The sequence below is a fragment of the Chiloscyllium punctatum genome, chromosome 44 (genome assembly GCF_047496795.1).
Source record: "Chiloscyllium punctatum isolate Juve2018m chromosome 44, sChiPun1.3, whole genome shotgun sequence".
In the NCBI taxonomy this organism is placed as follows: domain Eukaryota; kingdom Metazoa; phylum Chordata; class Chondrichthyes; order Orectolobiformes; family Hemiscylliidae; genus Chiloscyllium; species Chiloscyllium punctatum.
Window position 1 is genome coordinate 39,240,512 of NC_092782.1, and position 19,145 is coordinate 39,259,656.

Here is a 19,145-nt window from a genome sequence, read left to right on the forward strand (position 1 = left end):
AATATGCTGCCATTTCTTCAGTGTCACTGGGTCAAAGTCCTGGAACTCCTTCCCTAACTGCATTTTAGGTCTACCTACATGAAATGGACTGCAGCAGTTCAAGAGGGTATCTCAACACCACCCTCTCAAGGACAATCAGGGATGAACAATAAATTCTGGTTCAGCCAGTGAAATGTGTATCTTAAAAAGAAACAAAATCTACATTTTTCACCCCAAATCCAATTTCTGTTCAGTGACTGCTCAGAAAAGAACACATTTTACTCTGGAACTTGGTTCCTCTATTGTTTCCTGCAAATTTCACATAATAAGGCATTTGTTATCTTTTTAAATTGCACACCTTACCAGAACACATAGAACGTGATATTCATCCTGGGAGGAAGCATAAAATGACAATAGTACAGGGGTACCTCATTTTATACTTTGTTCGATGTTGAATGGAACAGGAAAACAGCACGAGTGTACACCTCTTTCTGGACTAATACCTAGTGCACTGAATTGCTGCATCTCAAACATCTTTTTGCAATAAGTGAAATATGATTTCAAGCTTAAGCGTATCGGCCACACATATATCTGTATAATAGGCAGTGAAGCTTCAGGTAAGGGCAGATGCATGATTAAACATGGCAATCTAAAGGTTGCTGTCTGAGAAAAACTGCTGTGCTATTTGTTTTATGAAAAACATCATCTCATTGTCTGGATGTGAATTCAAATTCAACTACATTGAGCAGTATGAAGCTCCTGTATTTGCACAATAAGTAAGAACTAAACTCACCACAGAAACTGAAGTCTTGAATGTTATATTTCAAACAACAGCAAACCTTCAAACAACATAGTAAGTACTAATAACAATCAGTCAACCTCTGGCACAGAAAATAATCTATTAGCTAAATGTAGAGTCTCATTCCATCAGGCTTTAATTGCTGTTGCTGAAAAAAAATCTTTTTCAAACCAAAATGTTGTTGTCTTTCGTTCCCTCTTAATTCAGTCTGTCTCCTCTTCATTCTTTTTCTTTCTCATACCTGATTTAACATTCAATTCACCCTCTAATTTACCCTCTCCTAGTTCAGGCCAATTCTTCAGTATAATTGGTTAAGGATGTACAAAGTTGCTTGAACAAGATCAGAAGTTACTGGAAAACCTCAACAGATCTGGCAGCATCTGAACAGAGAAAGCAGAGTTAACTGAAGAACAGCTCTGAAGAAGGGTCACTGGACCCAGAATGTTAACTCTGTTTTCTTTGCACAGATGCTGCCAGACATGCTGGGTTTTCACAGCAATTGCTGATTTGCTTCTAATTTCCAGGATCCACAGTTCTTTTTTTTCACAAAGTTGCTTGCCCGGTTGAGGTGCCACTTTCTTCTCACACTTACAGCAATGTGTAGTGCAAAATATTGTCAGCATTTAATGGACAAGATAAACATTAACTAAATGTGGATGCCATTCATTGCAATTTTTGGGCCATTGTATTTTGCAAACTTAAAAAAAAACAGGTTGTATGCAAATATCATTGTTTTGGAGTGCATTTGCATCATAGTAAAACTAATATACTGCCTTAACAGTAATAGGGAATGACAATTCTAATAGAAGAGGCTAGCTAAAATTCAATTTCTTAATGTTTTACCATCATCAGCAATTTCCCTTGCAGAAGTAATTTGAATGTAATCATTACATGAATTACCATGTTTGTCATTACTACAGGTTTCATGAACATTTTTCAATCCTCTTGATGTTGCTCATTTCTGAAATAATTCTTCAGTGGAAAGAATCATCCCCTGAGAAATGTCGTTGCTTGTTTTGTATATTCTTGTCCTGACAAAGCAGAAATGCCTATCCAACGTGTGGCCTTATCCTTAACATCTGGCAATGATTAAAATCTTGAGATTCTTGCCATAAATACGAACATACAAACTCAGAGCAGTAGTAGACTATTTGGCCCCTTGAGTCTGCTCTGTCATTCACTAAGATCATGATCAAGTTGATGTGTTTTGAATTCCGCATTCCCCTTATCCTTGACAACTGATACTTTCCTCGCCTAACAAGAACCCATCTACTACTGTCTTAACAGTATTTAATGAGCCTCCCCTTCACCATGTTCTGAGGGACAGAATTACAAAATAACAAACTCCTTAGAGAGAAAGAAAATTCTCATCTCTGCCCTGAAAGGGTGGAAACAGTGGCCCCTATATCTGGACTCACCAACACATTTACACTTTAGTTCAACAAACCGCTTTCTGACACAAGCTTACCTATATAGCCAACATCACAGAAGCAGACGCCCGAGATGCAATCACCATGCCCACTGCAGTAGTTAGGACAGGGCTCGGAGATGTAAACTTCATCTAAACCAAATGCAGGTGCGTTCCTGTGGGCGCTGGTCTCTTGAAACCAGCGGAATCGAGTCTTACTGTAATTCAATAAAACAGTGAAAAGAGCTGGACAAGTACAATGTAGTCACAAATATTTAATAACTATTGCTGGATTAGTAATAATGTTGTTGTGATTTATCATTCGTTTATAATTAAACATTATTCCACTATTATGGAATAAGCATCGTAGATATTAATTTCTTATTCAAAATGAAAATTCCTCTGCAGGTATTTCAGCCTTACATGCTATAACACATGGACTAACAGGTTTCCATGTGCAAATTCTTGGTAATGCGCCTTCCAAGCAGCAGGCTGCAAATATGACCTTGCCCAAGGCGTTCCTACAATTTATATACAGCTGACTGCAGAGATGGAGAGAGAAGCAGCAAAGCTTGTCTTTTTTCCCAGCAGATTATAACCAAAGCAGAGGTTACCTTTCCTTCAGAGGCCTCGAACTAGACCAGAGTGATAACCTCACTTGCCAGCTATCATTTGCAAGTTTCAATCAAACAGCTAGTGTTTGCCTCTTTAGCTGTATGACAACCTTTCAAGCATGACTTTGAAGCATTTCAACGAGTTCTGTTTAATGCAGTCAGATTATGCTTTTAAGTAAGACTTTAAATACATTGCCCCACCAAAATGTTTAGGTGAACATATAAGGTTCCATGGCATTCTTCAAAGAACAACAGGGCGCTCACCTGATCTATATTCATCATTAAGCCATTACAATTTACCTGTGCATTAATCTTATTGCCATTTATGGGACCATGTCGTATGAAAATTGGCTGCCACCACCCCTTTATTCCCACTTGTGAAGTAGTGGACATGGTCAGAAAAATGTTATTCTGTCCTTTGCCCTATCTTCTGATCTAAGAAACCAAAACTGTATGCATGTACACTTAAACACAGGAATAGAATTAAAATAATTTAAAATTAGAAAAAAAAAGTGTTCTTTCAGTGTATTACCAACACTAAAAATAATTAATTTTTAAATGCGTTTAAATGCAGATCACTTGAAAAATGTGAAAGCTAAAGTGAAATGGTTACAAAACTACAGTGTTGTCAGGAGAAGAGCTGCAGGTAGTCTCAGACCACCTGTTTGATTCATTTTCAATTTGATACAGGATGTTTCAGTATCATTGCCCCACCATATGCTGAAATTCAGCATGTCACAATGTGGTGGCTCTTTAACCAAACTCTATTCTTCTGTTTTAAAGTTAGAGAACAATTTCTGAGGATTGCATAAAAAAAAGAAAATATGTTGTCTTTTTCATTTCTCTTGGGACCTGTGTTAACTGATGACATCAATTTGGACTGATACCCAAAGTGGACATTGATTCATTCATAAATAAGGATACCTGAACTCACAGAGAAGATTTTATTTAAAGCGCAGTGAAGAGAGCTCAACTATTCACTTTTAATGCTTTGGCAAACTCCTTTCTTTGTTGGTGAACATCAAGTATATTTTATTTATGTTTGGCTGTTGATTTTAATATAAAGCTACATAGAATGTATGAAAGAAAACAGGTCATTGAGCCCAATGATTCCTTGGCACCATCCCCCAAACATCCATCTAACCATGTCAGCATAACCATAAATGTCTTCCTTATGTGTTTAACTAACTTCCTGTCAAATGTATCTGTGCTGCTCACTTCACTTACTTTCCGCGTTAGCTGAAAAATAACATTCCCACACAAACCTGGATGTGACAGATCTTGGGATAACTATTGTGACTCTTGTCCATGTTTCAAAATCTCCTGTATAGAAAATGGTTGACTCCCTCAGTTCTCTTGAGCTTCCCTCGCAGCCTTTGACCCCAGGAGATGCTGGGTAGCAACCTTCTTTTACCAATGACCAAGATCTGCCAGCATTATGAGAGTACTGAAGGAGGACAGGAGCAGCGCTACTGAACTGGCACTCGCATCCAATGTTCAGCTGTAACGATCCAAATATAACAAGTTAAAACAATTTTGAACAATCGGTCTTAAGATGTCACAGGATAGTTATGTAACTGTATGTATGTATAACAAAGGGAGCAAAGTTATTCGCCGTACTATGTCAAAAACTATCAAATATTTGAATTGTGTGTGTGTCAAGGCACTAGCACTGCTGCCTTACAACACAGAGACCCAGGTTCAATTCCCACCAACTGTCTAAATGGGTTTCCTCTGTGTAGTTTGGTTTCCTCCCACAGTTGAAAGATGTGCAAGTTAGGTAGATTGGCCATGGAAATGCAGGGTTACAGAGATGGGGTGGGTCTAGATACGATGCTCTTTGGAGGATTGGTGTGGAATTGCAAAGGTAAAAAGAACCATAGTTGGAGTTATGTACAGGCCTCCAAACAGTAGTCAAGAGCTGGGGTGCAAGATACACCAGGAGATAGAAAAGATGTGCAGGAAAGGCAAAGTGGCAGTGATCATGGGGCATTTTAACATACAAGTGGACTGGGAAAACCAGGTTGGTAATGGATGGTAGAAAAAGGAATTTGTGAAATGTCTACAAGATGGTTTTTTTGAAGCAGCTTATGATGGAGCCCACTAGAAAACAGGCAGCACTGGATTTAATGTTGTGCAATGAGGCAGACTTGATAAGGGAGCCCTTAGGAGGCAGTGATGACTATATGATTGAATTTACTCTGCAATTTGAGAGGCAGAAAATAGAATCAGAGGTAATAGTATTACAGCTGCATAAAGGCAACTACAGTGGCTTGAGGGAGGAGCTGGGTAGTATTAACTGGGAGAGGAGCTTAGCAGGAAAGACAGTGGAACAGCAATGGCATGAGTTTCTGGGAGTTAATCAGGAGACACAGCAGAGATTCATCCCCAGGAAACAGAAGCATGGGGCAGGAGGGATGAGGCAATCATGGCTGACTAGGGAAGTCAGGGATAACATAAGAGCTAAAGAGTAAGCATATAATGTGGCAAAGGGCAGGGGAAATCACAGAATTGGGAAGCATACAAAGACCAACAGAGGGCAACAAAAATAAGGAAGGAGATGGGTTTAAATATGAGGGTAAGCTAACCAGTAATATAAAGGAAGACTGTAAGAGTTTCTTTAGATGTATAAAGGGCAAAAAAAAAGGCAAAAATGGACATTGGGCCACTGGAAAATGATGCTGGAGAGATTGTAGTGGGGGACAAGAAAATGGGAGTTGAAAAGTGTGGCACTAGAAAAAGCACAGCAGGTCAGACAGCATCCGAGGAGCAGGAGAGTTGACGTTTCAGGCATAAGCCCTTCATCAGGAATGGCTAAGGAACCGAATAATTACTTCACATCAGTATTCCAGTGGAAGACATAAGTAATATCCCAAAGGGGCAGAGCTGACTAAGCAGAAGGTGCTAGAAAAACTGAATAGGCTGAAGTGGATAAACCAGATGGATTACACCTCAGAGTTCTAAAGGAAATAGCTGAAGAGCTAATGGAGGCATTAGTGGTGATCTTTCAGGAATCGCTAGAGTCAGTGAGGGTCCCAGAGGACTGGAAAATTGCTAATGTGGCACCACTGTTTAAAAAAGAAGGCAAAAGACATAAAATTACAGGCCGATTAGCCTAACGTTGGTCATGGGTAAGATCGCTGGAATCCATTGTGAAAGACGAGATTTCTGAATATTTGGACATGTATGGAAAAATAGAACAAAGTCAACACTGTTTCATCAAGGGGAGGTCATGCCTGACAAATCTGTTAGGATTCTTTGAGAATGCAATGAGCAGGTTAGATCAAGGAGAGCCAATGGATGTTATCTACCTGGACTTCAAGAAGGCCTTCGACAAGCTGTCACACAGGAAGTTACTGAGTAAGGTAATAGCCCATGGTGCTGGATGCAAGCTGCTAGCATGGATAGAAGGTTGGCTGTCTGGCAGAAAGCAGAGAATGGGGATAAAAGAGTCTTTCTCAGGATGGCAGCTGGTGACAAGTGTGCTCTATAAGGTTCAGTGTTGGGACCTCAACTTTTCATTTTATACATTAACAATCGAGATGAAAGAATTGAGGGCATTCTGGCTATGTTTGCAGATGATACAAAGATAGGTAGAGTGACAGGTAACATTGACGAGGTGGGGAGATCGCAGAAGGATTTGGACAGGTTAGCAGAGTGGGCAAAGAAGTGGCACATGGGAAAGTGTGAGGTCATGCACTTTGGTAGGAAAAATAGAGACATGAACTATTTTCTAAATGGGGATAAAATTCAGAAGTGTGAGGGGCAAAGAGACTTGGGAGTTCTAGTCAAGGATTCTCTCAAGGTAAACTTGCAGGTTGAGCCAGTAGTTAGGAAGGAAAATGCAATGATCACATTTATTTTGAGAGGACTTGAATACAAAAGCAGGGATGTGATTCTGAGGGTCAACAAGGCTCTAGTCAGACTACATTTGGAGTATTGTGTGCAGTTTTGGGCCCCATTTCTCAGGAAGGATGAATTGGCCCTGGAGCGTATTCAGAGGAGGTTCATGAGAATAGTTGCAGGAATGAAAAGCTTAACATACGAGAAACGATTGAGGAATCTGAGTTTATACTCAATGGAGTTTAGAAAGATGAGGGGGAGTCTAATTGAAACATACAGAATACTGAATTGCCTGGACAGAGGAGATGTTGGGAAGATGTTTCTATTGGTAGGAGAGACTAAGTCCTGACTGCACATCCTTAGAGATACGAGAAGACCTTGTAGAACAGAGATAACGAGAAACTTCTTCAGCCAGAGAATGGTGAATCTATGGAATTCATTGCCACAGAAGGCCATGGAGGTGAGGTCATTGAGTATATTTAAAATTGAGATAGATAGGTCCTTGAGGATCAAGGGCTACAGGGTGAAAGTGGGAGAAAGGGGTTGAGAAACTTATCAGTCATGATTGAATGGCAAAGCAGACTGGATGGGCTGAATGGCCTAATTTCTGCTCCTATGTCTTATGGACTTCATGGCCTGCTTCTGCACTGTAAGGATTCTATGATGGGCTTGCAGATCTATGAAGGATCAATTTTGCATACAACTGTCAAAGTGCTGCAAGAGTTTAGTCTGAGGGAATTTTTCCTTTATTTGATTTCATTGCACTTTACCAATAGGTTAACATTGCAACTTACCTTCAAAAAAGTCAGATAAATTCCAAGGCCCAACAAAAGTACTATGTATAAATAGTGACTTTCACAAACTCAGGATGTGCTATAAGGAAGTCATAGACAATGAAATGTTATGACTTTGTGCAGGCTGATGAGCAAGGTTCCATAGACCACAATCAGATGAATGGTCAGTGTGTGTTTTTCAAAAATTAATTAACGGATTAATATTGAGGTGACACTGAAAGGTTCTATTGAATTTTTCATTTGAGGGAAGGATGAGACCATGGTTTACTGATTGATCCAAATTATGGTACAAGCAACAAGAACACTGTCTCTTGAGCTGCACTGACAAATACTGTACGCCATGAACCTCAGCCTTAGGCAAAAGGATTTCTGCCCTTGAATAGATCATCACCTCTGCATTACTTTTTTCTTGCTGTGCCCTGAAACTTACCTGCCTCCCTTTGAAAACAAGTTGCACCGTTGGCTAATGTTCATGGCACTGTGAAAGGACATAAAGGGAACATTCCCTCAGATGTATCTCATGCAGCTCCCCCTTGACTTCAGCAGTTTCAAGATTGTGATATGGTACAGGGCTGTTCTTTACGGGGCCGGACGTACATGACTGCTCACTTATCTACCCCCTTCTCTTCACTTTTTCCTGCTCTTTTAAAATTCTGGTCCCTTTGGTCTTGGAAAAAGCTGCTTGGTGAGTTGTTTTGAGATGTCTTTCTCTTTAAAATCTGTCCTAATCTTCCCAAGTCACCAGTTTATCAAGTGGTTACTGTGCTCTCAGGACAGGATCTAAGAAGGCAAAAGAGGAGCTAAAGACACAAAAAGAATTAAATGTAATATAAAATAAAGAAGCCAGGACCTATTATACCTTCAAAGTTAACGTTTGGAGTTCTGTTCTGATGTTTGAGAGATAGGACATGCCAAATAAGGAGAGCAGGAATGGAGTAATGACAAAATAAAAGACAATAATTACAAAAGGCAGTGTTCTGAGCTCAGCTCCCAAATATATTTCAGGCTAAAAATTAACATGTGAACACAAAATGCTTCAAGCGACAATCCTCTAGCATTGTATTAATGGGTATGTCGACTTATTTATTAAAAGAGTTAAAAAACATCATTTAAATACCAGGTAGAGGCAAATCAATGAAAACGTTAATCATTAATTTGCTACTATTTCCTTAATTTAAAATGTGGTTGTTCATTCCTTTAAATATTGCTCGCTTAGAAAATATATTTTGAAATACATGCAATATTATCCTCGTAAAAAATATATATTTAGAATTGTATGTGAGGGGGCTCCTGTTGGCTTGTGATTGCTGATTGAAAAAATATTCCAACAATGACTGACATATACAGCTGAAATGTGTTTTCTATCATCTTTGTTGTTCCTTTTGTTTGTTGGTTAGAACATAGAACATTACAATGCAGTACAGGTCCTTTGACCCTTGATTTTGCGCTGATCTGTGGAACCAATCTGAAGCCCATCTAACCTATACTATTCCATTCTCGTCCATATGCCTATCCAATGACCATTTAAATTGTCCTTAAAGTTGATGAGTCTACTACTGTTGCAGACAGTGCGTTCCACACTCTACTACTCTCTGAGTAAAGAAACTACCTTTGACGTCTGTCCTATATCTATCCCCCTCAATTTAAAGCAATGTCCACTCATGCTAGCCATTGCCATCCGAGGAAAAAGGCTCTCACTGTCCAACCTATATAACCCTTTGATTATTTTATACGTCTCAATTAAGTCACCTCTCAACCTTCTTCTCTCGAACAAAAACAGCATCAAGTACCTCGGCCTTTCCTTGTAAGATTTCCCTCCATACCAGGCAACATCCTTTCCAAAGCTTCCACATCCTTCCAATAAAGCAGAGACCAGAACTCTACGCAATATTCCAAATGTGGCTGCACCAGAGTCTTGTACAGCTGTAGCATGATCTCATGGTTCCAAAGCTCAATCCCTCTACCAATAAAAGCTAACATACCGTATGCTTTCTTCATAACCCTATCAACCTGAGTGGCAACTTTCAAGGATCTATAAATATGGACACCGAGATATCTCTGCTCATCTACACTACCATGAATCTTACCATTAGCCGAGTACTCTGCATTCCTGTCACTCCTTCCAAAGTAGGTCTATAATTTCCAGGGTTATCTCTAATCCCCTTTTCACACTGTTCTGCATTAAACTCTATTTGCCACCCCTCACCCACCTCTCCTGCAGCTTATCTATGTCTCTCTGTAACTTACAACATCCTTCATCACTATTCACAACTTTACCAACATTAGTGTCATCCACAAAGTTACTAACCCATCCTTCTGTGCTCTCATCCAGGTCATTTATAAAAATGACAAACAACAGTGGACCCAAAACAGTTCCTTGCGGTACACCACTAGTAACTGAACTCCAGGATGAATATGTCCCATCAACCATCACCCTCTGTCTACTTTCAGCTAGCCAATTTCTGATCCAAAATGCTAAATCACCCTCAATCTCATGCCTCCGTATTTTGTGCAATAGTCTACCGTGGGGAACCTTATCAAACACCTTACTGAAATCCATATATACCACATCAACGGCTTTACCCTCATCCACCTGTTTGGTCACATTCTCAAAAAACTCAATAAGGTTTGTGAGGCATGGCCTACCCTTCATAAAACCATATTAACTCTCCCTAATCAACTTATTCCTTTCTAGATGATTATAAATCCTATCTCTTACAATCCTTTCCAACATTTTACCCATAACTGAAGTAAGGCTCACAGGTCTATAATTTCAAGGGTTTTCTCTAATCCCCTTCTTGAAGATGGGAACAACATTTGCTATCTTCCATCTTCTGGCAAGATTCCTATAGCAATGACAACATAAAGATCAAAGCCAAATGCTCGGCAATCTCGTCCCTGACTTTCCAGAGAGTCCTAGTATAAATCCCATTTGGCCCAGAACACTTATCTATTTTTACACTTTCCAGAATTGCTAACATCTCCTCCTTATGAACCTCAATCCCATCTAGTCTAGTAGCCTGTATCTCAGTATTCTTCTTGACAACATTGTCTTTTTCTAGTGTGAATACTGATGAAAAGTATTCATTTAGCACTTCCCCTATCTCCTCTGACTCCACGCACAATTTCCCACTACTATGCTTGACTGGTCCTAATCTTACTCTCATCATTCTTTTATTCTTGATATACTTATAGAAAGCCTTAGGATTTTCTTTGATCCTATCTGCCAATGAATTCTCATGCCCTCTCCTGGCTCATCTTAGCTCTCTCTTTGGGAGAGATTGTAATTTGTTCAAGGGTGCATTGAAGAAATATCAGCATTTGTGTGAATGAAAATATTTTCTCTCTCTTTCTTGTCTTATCACGAGTTTAAGTGCACTAAGAGGTGAAAAAACTAGCAAGACTGAATAATCCAAAGGGTTTACTTTTTTGCTTGGAATCTCAAGCTGTAATTCTGAACACTGGGGAAAACTAATCTGTGGTAATGAATCAGCTATTAACCTCTGAAAACGTTTATTATTCTACAAGCTTTCAATTATTCAGCTCCTGCATACTATAAATTGATCAGAAGTTCTTATATGGTTCATTATTAATTTTAAATTACCAATACATGGCAAGGATACACAACAAGGATTTCATGATTACACCAGTTTAAAAAAAATCAGACTGAGATACAAAACTCCTTCTGCCAGTCTATCCAAGTAATAAAGACAATTTGACAGACTCTGAAGTACTACACTTATTATCATCATTTTAGTCAAAAATATTTTTGTTGGTGAATTCTCTTCCAATTTCAATTATGTCTTCCCATCCTGATCCAATAAACATCTATTTCCTTCTAACTTACATGAGCACTAAATGCATCAATGCATCTGTTTCAACCATTCTATAAGGTTATGAATGTTACAATTTCACTCATGTTTTTACAATGAAACTTCTTCTAAATCCTTTGCTGTTGACGGCTATCTTGTATTTCAAATCCCTTTTTCTAGATTCACCTTAACTGGAAACAGTTCATACAAATTAAGCCTAATAAATTTTGTCAGAATGAGAAAGATATTCACAAAGTTCTTTTTAACTTTCTCTATCCAGAGCGTTTCTCTATCATAATCATTCTGCATAGTCACATTCATTCAGTTTTGGGAGTAGCTTTGTAAATCTGTGTTGTACGTTCTCCAATACTTCGATAGCCTTGGTGTAATAAGGAACTAAGCTTGTGCACAACTTTCCAAGTGTGTTTTTTTTAACTCATTCATGGGATTTAGGTGTCACAGGATAGGCAGTATTTGTTCCCCAACCTAGGTGCCCTTGAGTACCTGCCATCTAGAACTGTTGCATTCGATGTAGTGTAGGGACATCCATGGTGTAGGGGAGTTTCAACATTTTGACTCAGCCACAGTGAAGGAATGACGATACAGTCCCAAGTCAAGATGGTGTGTGGCTTGGAGGGCAATTTACAGGCACTGGTGTTCTCATGGATCTCCTGCCCATGACCTAGCTCTGGGTGGTAGAGATTAAGAGTTTGGAAAAATTGAGTGCTTTGTGCATTTTACATTTTGTGATATTAGGACAAAAGTTGTTTGTCTGCTAATTTCCATGTTTTGAACAAACAGATTAAAATATTAGAGAAAACAATTTATTACAATAACATTGTATTTGTGAATACCTCAGCATGATTAAGCTCTTATTCAGTTTTGTCAGACCTAACACAATGTTGATTAGACTCAGTTTCTCTTAACGTCAGCTGTACCGTCACTGTGGAAAACATTTCGTCCAGAAAATATACTGGATTTATGGCAGCTGAATAGAACAAGAGTCTGAAAAATCTAACCCTGTTCTTGGCTTAATGGTGGATGAAAAATATTGCAAATTTGAAGATTTGACTATTTTGAAGAAGAGATTCTCTTTGTATTCTGTCCAGCATTGCTAACCCACCCAATACCACTAAAATAACAGACTTATTGTTTATTAATTTTATTTGTTGCTTGTGGGATCTTACAGTGCTTAAACTAACTTGTGCCACACTACTTCAAATATAATTCGTTTGAACCATTTTAAGACATTTGACAGCAAAAGAAAATGTTATATACATGGCATCTTACAAATATATCACACAGAGGGAAGCCAAGAAGCTCCTTATGCCTTTTTGGGCTCTCTGGTGGAAACATTCAACTATTTTTTCTTGCCTATTCTTTCGCCAAACTTCAAGGGTTTGTTCATTTACATGTAAATTCTTCCTTAATCTAGCAAACTACAGGCTAAATTCCCTCTCTCCACACTGGAGAAACACGTCTATCTAATCGATGGGAGAAAGTCATAATGTCATGGGACATGAACCAAAACAATATCTATCTTTCTATTTTTCTTCTACTTGCTCTTCTTTCTCTGTATGGCCTTCACACTCCTCTTTTCATCATCAAATGTCACTTTGTATCTGCTTTCATCTTCCACTTTTTCTTATCCTGATTTTCCCACAAGTCTATTCTTCCATTTGTTGCTTATTGTGTTTGGATACAATTTCCACGTTTTCTGACAAATTGTATGACTTATTGAACAAGTAAAGGTATACAGAGATTATCCAAATGTAAGTGAATGAAATAAGGACCACTAAGATGGTGGAGAGGGAACGTGTAGAATCACCTAGGATGGTAGTGAGGGGGTAAAAGAGGCCTACGCCTTGGGAAGTGCAGAGCGTCCAACACAAAATTAATACCTTGAACTGAAGTAAATATCGAGGTTTGAGAGTCAGGTCCCGTGTCACAGCAATCCGATCACCATCCGATTTCCCAAACACCATGGCTGAGGGGGTCATGGAACAGAAAGTCTCATTGCTACCCATTCCCTCATTAGCTAACATCAGCCAAATACTCAACTGACTCAGAGGGATATCATAGGAAGGTGTGTAATCCTGAAATCCAAACAAGAAACAAAAATTATATTAAATCATACATAGCAGCCCTTTATATTCCAGGAAATATAATATGGAAATAAAAAAATGTATGAGTATATTATTGCTGCCACAACAAGTTTGTAACAAATATAGAGGAAGTGTGTTTTAAAGTTAAAGGGGAGCTGTCATACATTTCACAGTTTGCGATTTAATGGTTTATTTGCTCGGTAATGAGAATTTAGATGATCCTTTTAACATCGGTAACGCTGCAGCAATGTTCCAATTAAACAACTGGCTTGGTTCAAAATTCAGTAATCTATTGCAAAATGGAGCTTGTAAGCCAGCAGTGAGCTGCTTAATGTAAAGTTGCTTTCAAACGCAATAAATCCAGTTGAGTTGCCATTTGATGCTGGAGTATTAGGAACTCGAAACTAGATAATATTAGGATAACACATGTGGAATAGATAGATAAGCTTCTTACTGCACTATTTATAACAGTTTCATACTCAATGTGCAATGGAACAGATGCACAAGTGGTCTCAGGACATTCTTGCAAGGCATTCTTGGAAAACCCATCTCCATTAAATGTATCTGAATGTCACCATTTGTATACTGCAAAAAGCAGGATGCAGTGTTATCTTTGAAAGTGCAGATTTTCACTGACAAAAATCCATACTACAAACAACCATCAAGTCACTGAGGTCATCCACGTGCCTCTGCCATTGGCCACAAATATTTCTGGCTTCAAGACACTCTCAGGTTTTGATAACAATCCATTAAATGTATCTTTAAAATGCTGCTGACAGCATACACTTTCAAAATCTTGATTTAAATAATTCTTCAGAAGAAAAATCAAATGTAAAGTAGGCCTTTCTTAAATGACCAATAATAAGTGCCATAAAACACTGGTGTTTAAAGCAGGAAGTCTGTAATATGTCAGACTACAGAAAGGCCACAGCAATATAAACAAGGAAAGAGCAATACAGTAGTATAAGAGGTCTGCTTCCTGAGTACAATCTTTTCACCTGCTCTCAAAAAGCAACCATCTCACAGTGAATAGATTTTATTATTGAATTATGTGATGGAACATCCAGAACAACGGGATGATTGATTACATTGCTGGGCCAATTATTATAACTTCATGCTGTTCTGCATTACGATTTATATATATCCAAGTTGTTATCCGTCATAGTCAAAGCAATGGGCGACAGTTTTGAGGAATGAAACAATTTCCATTTCTGACAGTCAACACTAGTAGTGAGCACTCATATCAGGAATAGCAGGGACACTCTGACTCATTGATAGAAAGAAGCCCCCCTAAAGCATTGTTACAGTATTCTGCTACCATATTGGTAAATATAGATTATCAAATTTTAACTTTTGTCATCTATCTCCTGAGACTTTTGATTGACCAGCTATTTTTCTTTAATTCATACTGGGATGGAGACATAGATGGTAGTGAACTGCAGCACTCTTTGAGGAATAAGTGCACGTTCAGTGCTGATAAGGAGGGAGCTCTGAGGTTTTTACCCAGTGACAAGAGAATGGCGCTATATTTCCACATCAGGATGATTTGTGGATTGATGGGAAACTTGCCAGTGGTGGCATTCCCATGCATCTGCTACCTTGTGCTTTTGGTGGCAGAGATAATGGGTTTTGAAGATGCTGTTGGAGGACCCTTGATGACTTTGCTGTTGCAGTGCACCTTGTAGGTAATGTAAAATGTTGCTTTTGTGCATCAGTGGGTGAAGGGATTTAATGTGGAAGGTGGTGGATGGCATACCAAGCAGCAGGCTGCTTTGTCTTGGATGAACCCCTGCATTCCATTAGTTACAGGTGGACCCACAATGCCATTATGGAGGGAGTTCCAGGATTTTGACCAAGTGAAAGTGCAAGAACAAGAACATATTTCCTCGTCAGAATGTTAGATAGATTTGTGGAGTCAGAAGGTTGGCTACTCACTGCAAAATTGTTTGCCTCTGGCCTGCTCCCCAACCCACTGGCTCCAGTGTTAGGGCTCCTCGATGTCACACTTGGCCAAATCGTGCCTTGATGTTAACAGCAATCACTCTCACCTCACTTCTGCAATTCAGCTCTTTTGTCCCTGTTTTAACCAAGGCTGTAAAGAGATGAGGGAACAATCCCTGGCAGAACCCAAACTAGGGGTCACTGAGCAAGTTATTGATAAATAGGTGCTGCTTGATAGCACTGTTGATGACAACGACCATTTTACTAATGATCGAGATTAGATAGTTAGGGCACTTGGTTGCAAAGGATTTTACTGTCTTTTGTGGGGCAGAACAATGGCTCCATGGTTAGCAATGCCGCCCCACAATGCCAGGGACCCAGGTTCAAATCCAGCCTCAGGCGACTGTCTGCGTGAAGTTTGCACATTCTCCCCATGTTTGTGTGGGTTTCCTCTGGGTGCTCCGGTTTCCTTCCACAGTCCAAATATATGTAAGTAAGGTAAATTGGCCATGCTAAATTGCCCATTGTGTTCAGGGGTGCATAGGTTAGGTGCATTAGTCATGGGAAATGTATGGTTATAGGGTAAGGGAATGGGTCTGGGTAGGATACTCTTCAGAGGGTCAGTGTGGACTTGTTAGGCCAAATGGCCTGTTTCCATATGATAGGCATTCAATGGTATGGTATTCTATGATAGGACATACCTGGGCAATTTTCCACATTGCTGTGTCTATGCTACTGTTGTAGCTGTACTGAAACAGCTTTGCTAGGTTTGTGGCTAGTCCTGGAGCACAAGCTTTCAGTACTGTTGCCAGACTGCTGTCAGACCCATAAGCCTTTGCAATATTCAGTGCCTTCAACTGTGACTTGATATCAAGTGGATTGAATAGAATTGGTTGAAGATTGGAAATTGTGATGTGAGGACCTCAGGCAGAGGCCAAGAAGGATCATTTTGTGAAGGTTGAAGATGGATACATCAGATTTGGCTTTATATTGATGTGCTGGGCTGCCCACAGCATAAAGGATGGAATTATCTGAGGAGCATCCTCCTCCTGTTAGTTGTTGAACTGTCCACCATCATTCAAAACTGCATATGGCAGGACTCTGAAAATGAGTTCTGATGCATCATTTGTGGGATCAGTTAGCCAGTTATTGCATGCTGCTTCTACTGTTCAGCGTGATTTGCTTCACCAGGTTGACACCTAATTTTTAGTGGTGCCTCTTACTGCCCCTGACATGCTCTCCACTCTTCACTGACCTCCTGTTTGGATAGTAACAATGGAGCAGGTGATCTGCTGAATCAGGAGGCTACAGATTATGGTTGAATATAATTTCGCTGCTGTTGATTTCAGTGACTACTTTGAGCACGAGAGAAAGAAGAACATAGGTTCAAAACACAGAACCTATCCTGACCATCTGTCTCTCTCACTATCCCTGTTCCCAAATATCTCGGAAAACAGCAAATGGTGAAAAAGTAACTTGGAAAGATGACCGCTCACCAAGAACTCAAAGATATCTAGATAGTTAGCTACAATTAAACAACTGTGGTCTCAGGTTCAAAATCTAATGTTTTGAGGGCTCTAAGAACTGTAAAGCTGTACAGTTTCTATTCTTGTGAAACATGCTCTCCATTTTTGCAAAAAAACTTATTACATCTATTTATGCATGTGTTTAGTGATGCGATTTATTTCTTTTTCTTGGAGTTCTTAGGTAATAAAATTCTTCTTTCTTTCATTTATAATTGGCTTTTCATCTTGCCAAAGCACTGTTTTCATTGAACTGTGACAGCTAAATGCGAAAAAGAAATCAAAATATTTGTTGCAACACATCTGAGGGGATTAAAATAAGGGAACTGATTTCTCTCTTCGCACCTGGTGGTAACAATACCCACAGAGCAGGGCCGATATCATTGGATCAGACTGATATTTTTATTTGCAGACCATATGCCTAGTGCCATAAGAACATTTAATGGCAGCAAACCATGTCCTTCACTTCACCTACTCCGAATGGCTTTTCTTTAACCAGTGATTGGGAGGCATTATGTTGCTGCTTCACTGATTGAATAAACTAATGAGGATCTGCTAAGCTCAGGAAACCATGCCATCAGCTCGTTATGCCACTTAACCAGGAGTATGTTGGATTTCTATGATATTAAAGGTTGGAGTTCAGAATCTTCTGTTGGCATTTTATGCTGCAGTAGCCAAGGTGGGAGATCAGCCAGGGAATTGTTACAATGACCTCTAGTAAACACTCTCATGTTTAGTATTTTCCCACCGAATGTGATGATGAACAATTAAATGTGTCGAATAAATGTTGGCTTGTGTATTTAAAATTGCTGCCAAAGATAGTTTAATGACAAGCAATTTTTAAAATCTCCATAGCAATTCTCTGCTCAATTATATGATAAGTGTCCATGATATAACAATAGACATGAAAAGATGTAAACCCATGCATTGAAGCAGCTGGCAATATTCTACTGCAGCCATCTGCTTTGGGTATAACTACTGTGCTTTTTGGGAAGGACCTCCAGGACTTTTATCCTGCAACAGTGAAGGAACAGCAATATATTTCCAAGTCCGGATGGTGCATGACTTGGAGAGGAACCTGCAGGTGGTGACATTCCCAGACATCTGCTGTCCTTGTCCTTCTAGTTAGTAGAGCTCAGAGGTTTGGAATATGTTGTTAGAGGAGAGACTTTCTGTAGTGCACCTCATGTATGACACATATTGCTGCCATTGGGTGTGAGTGTTTAAGGCAGTGGATGGGGTTTTGATCAGGTGGGTTGCTTTGTGATGGATATTGTCAAACTTGTTGAATACCGTTGAAGCTGAACTTATTCAGAATTATTCAGAAATTATTCTGGTAGCTTGAAAGTTTTCCATCACACTTCTCATTTACGCACTGTAAGTCATGGACCAGCTTTCAGTAGAGTACGGAATTTACGTGTTGCAAGATTCCTAGCCTCTGACTTGCTATTATAGTTGCAGTATGTATGTGGCAGGTCCAGTTTAGTTTCTTGTCAATATTAACCACCTGGATGTTGATAGCCATAGCAGTGTTTTCTCTAGCTGACAGTACAACTCAGCTCACCATAAAATATGGTGAAATTGGTCAAGTTAGCAGTGACCAATACCAACAGGCCAATTTAACCAATCGTTTTTGAGAAATTTTCCATTTCTAACTTAGCTGCAGTTGAGAATGGTGACAGCCTTCTTCAACTACTCCTTGTCTACAAAACATCTATGATGACTGGGTTTGCATACTTGCTCAAAATCAAATCTTCTCCACTGCAGAGGAACCCCTTTAAATCTGGAGACTATTTCGTTCTACTCTGCAGTGTGAAAGACAGAGTCTCATGAGGCATTAGACTGAAAATTGGTGGAGGATACTGACAGCAGGCTGACCAGCTCTTGAGAAATAAATTCAGGGAGCTGGAGGTCAGCTGGAGCTGCCAGCTGGAGGTCAAGGGGGTTAGGGGAGGAAGGGCAGATGTTGGTAAAGCTGAGTACCACCAGTGAAGCTCAATTTGAACTGCTTCATTCATCACACCTGTTTTTCTACATTGTCAGGTTAGTGTTGGGTGCCAATTGATTCTATTCTTGTTGATGAAGTGGACAGGGGTGGGGGTTAGACTTGTCCAAGTCTCTAGCATTGTTACCCACTCCAAATCAGATACTGCAGACCAGGAGTTCCCCAGGTATCCAATCTCTCTCTCTCTTATCATGAACTCCAGTGGCTAAATTGCTCAGAGAACAAAGGCAGCACAAATATGGTGCAAATCACGTCCCGGGAAAGCTTAACCCAGGATGAGACAGATTGATTTTGCTTCTGATTTCCAGCATCTGCGATTCTT

At 39.5% G+C, this 19,145-nt stretch overlaps 1 protein-coding gene across 1 annotated transcript in view; it reads right to left on the reverse strand.

The window, feature by feature from the left end:
- The window catches only part of LOC140466901 (reelin-like), a 371,462-nt gene that overhangs the window by 104,457 nt on the left and 247,860 nt on the right, over positions 1–19,145 (reverse strand). Inside the window, exons 27-29 of the mRNA XM_072562696.1 lie at positions 13,151–13,345; positions 4,066–4,301; positions 2,247–2,404 (exon numbers count right to left, since the gene is read on the reverse strand). Of these exons, the coding sequence (XP_072418797.1) occupies positions 2,247–2,404; positions 4,066–4,301; positions 13,151–13,345 (589 nt within the window). The remainder of the gene's footprint in view (positions 1–2,246; positions 2,405–4,065; positions 4,302–13,150; positions 13,346–19,145) is intronic.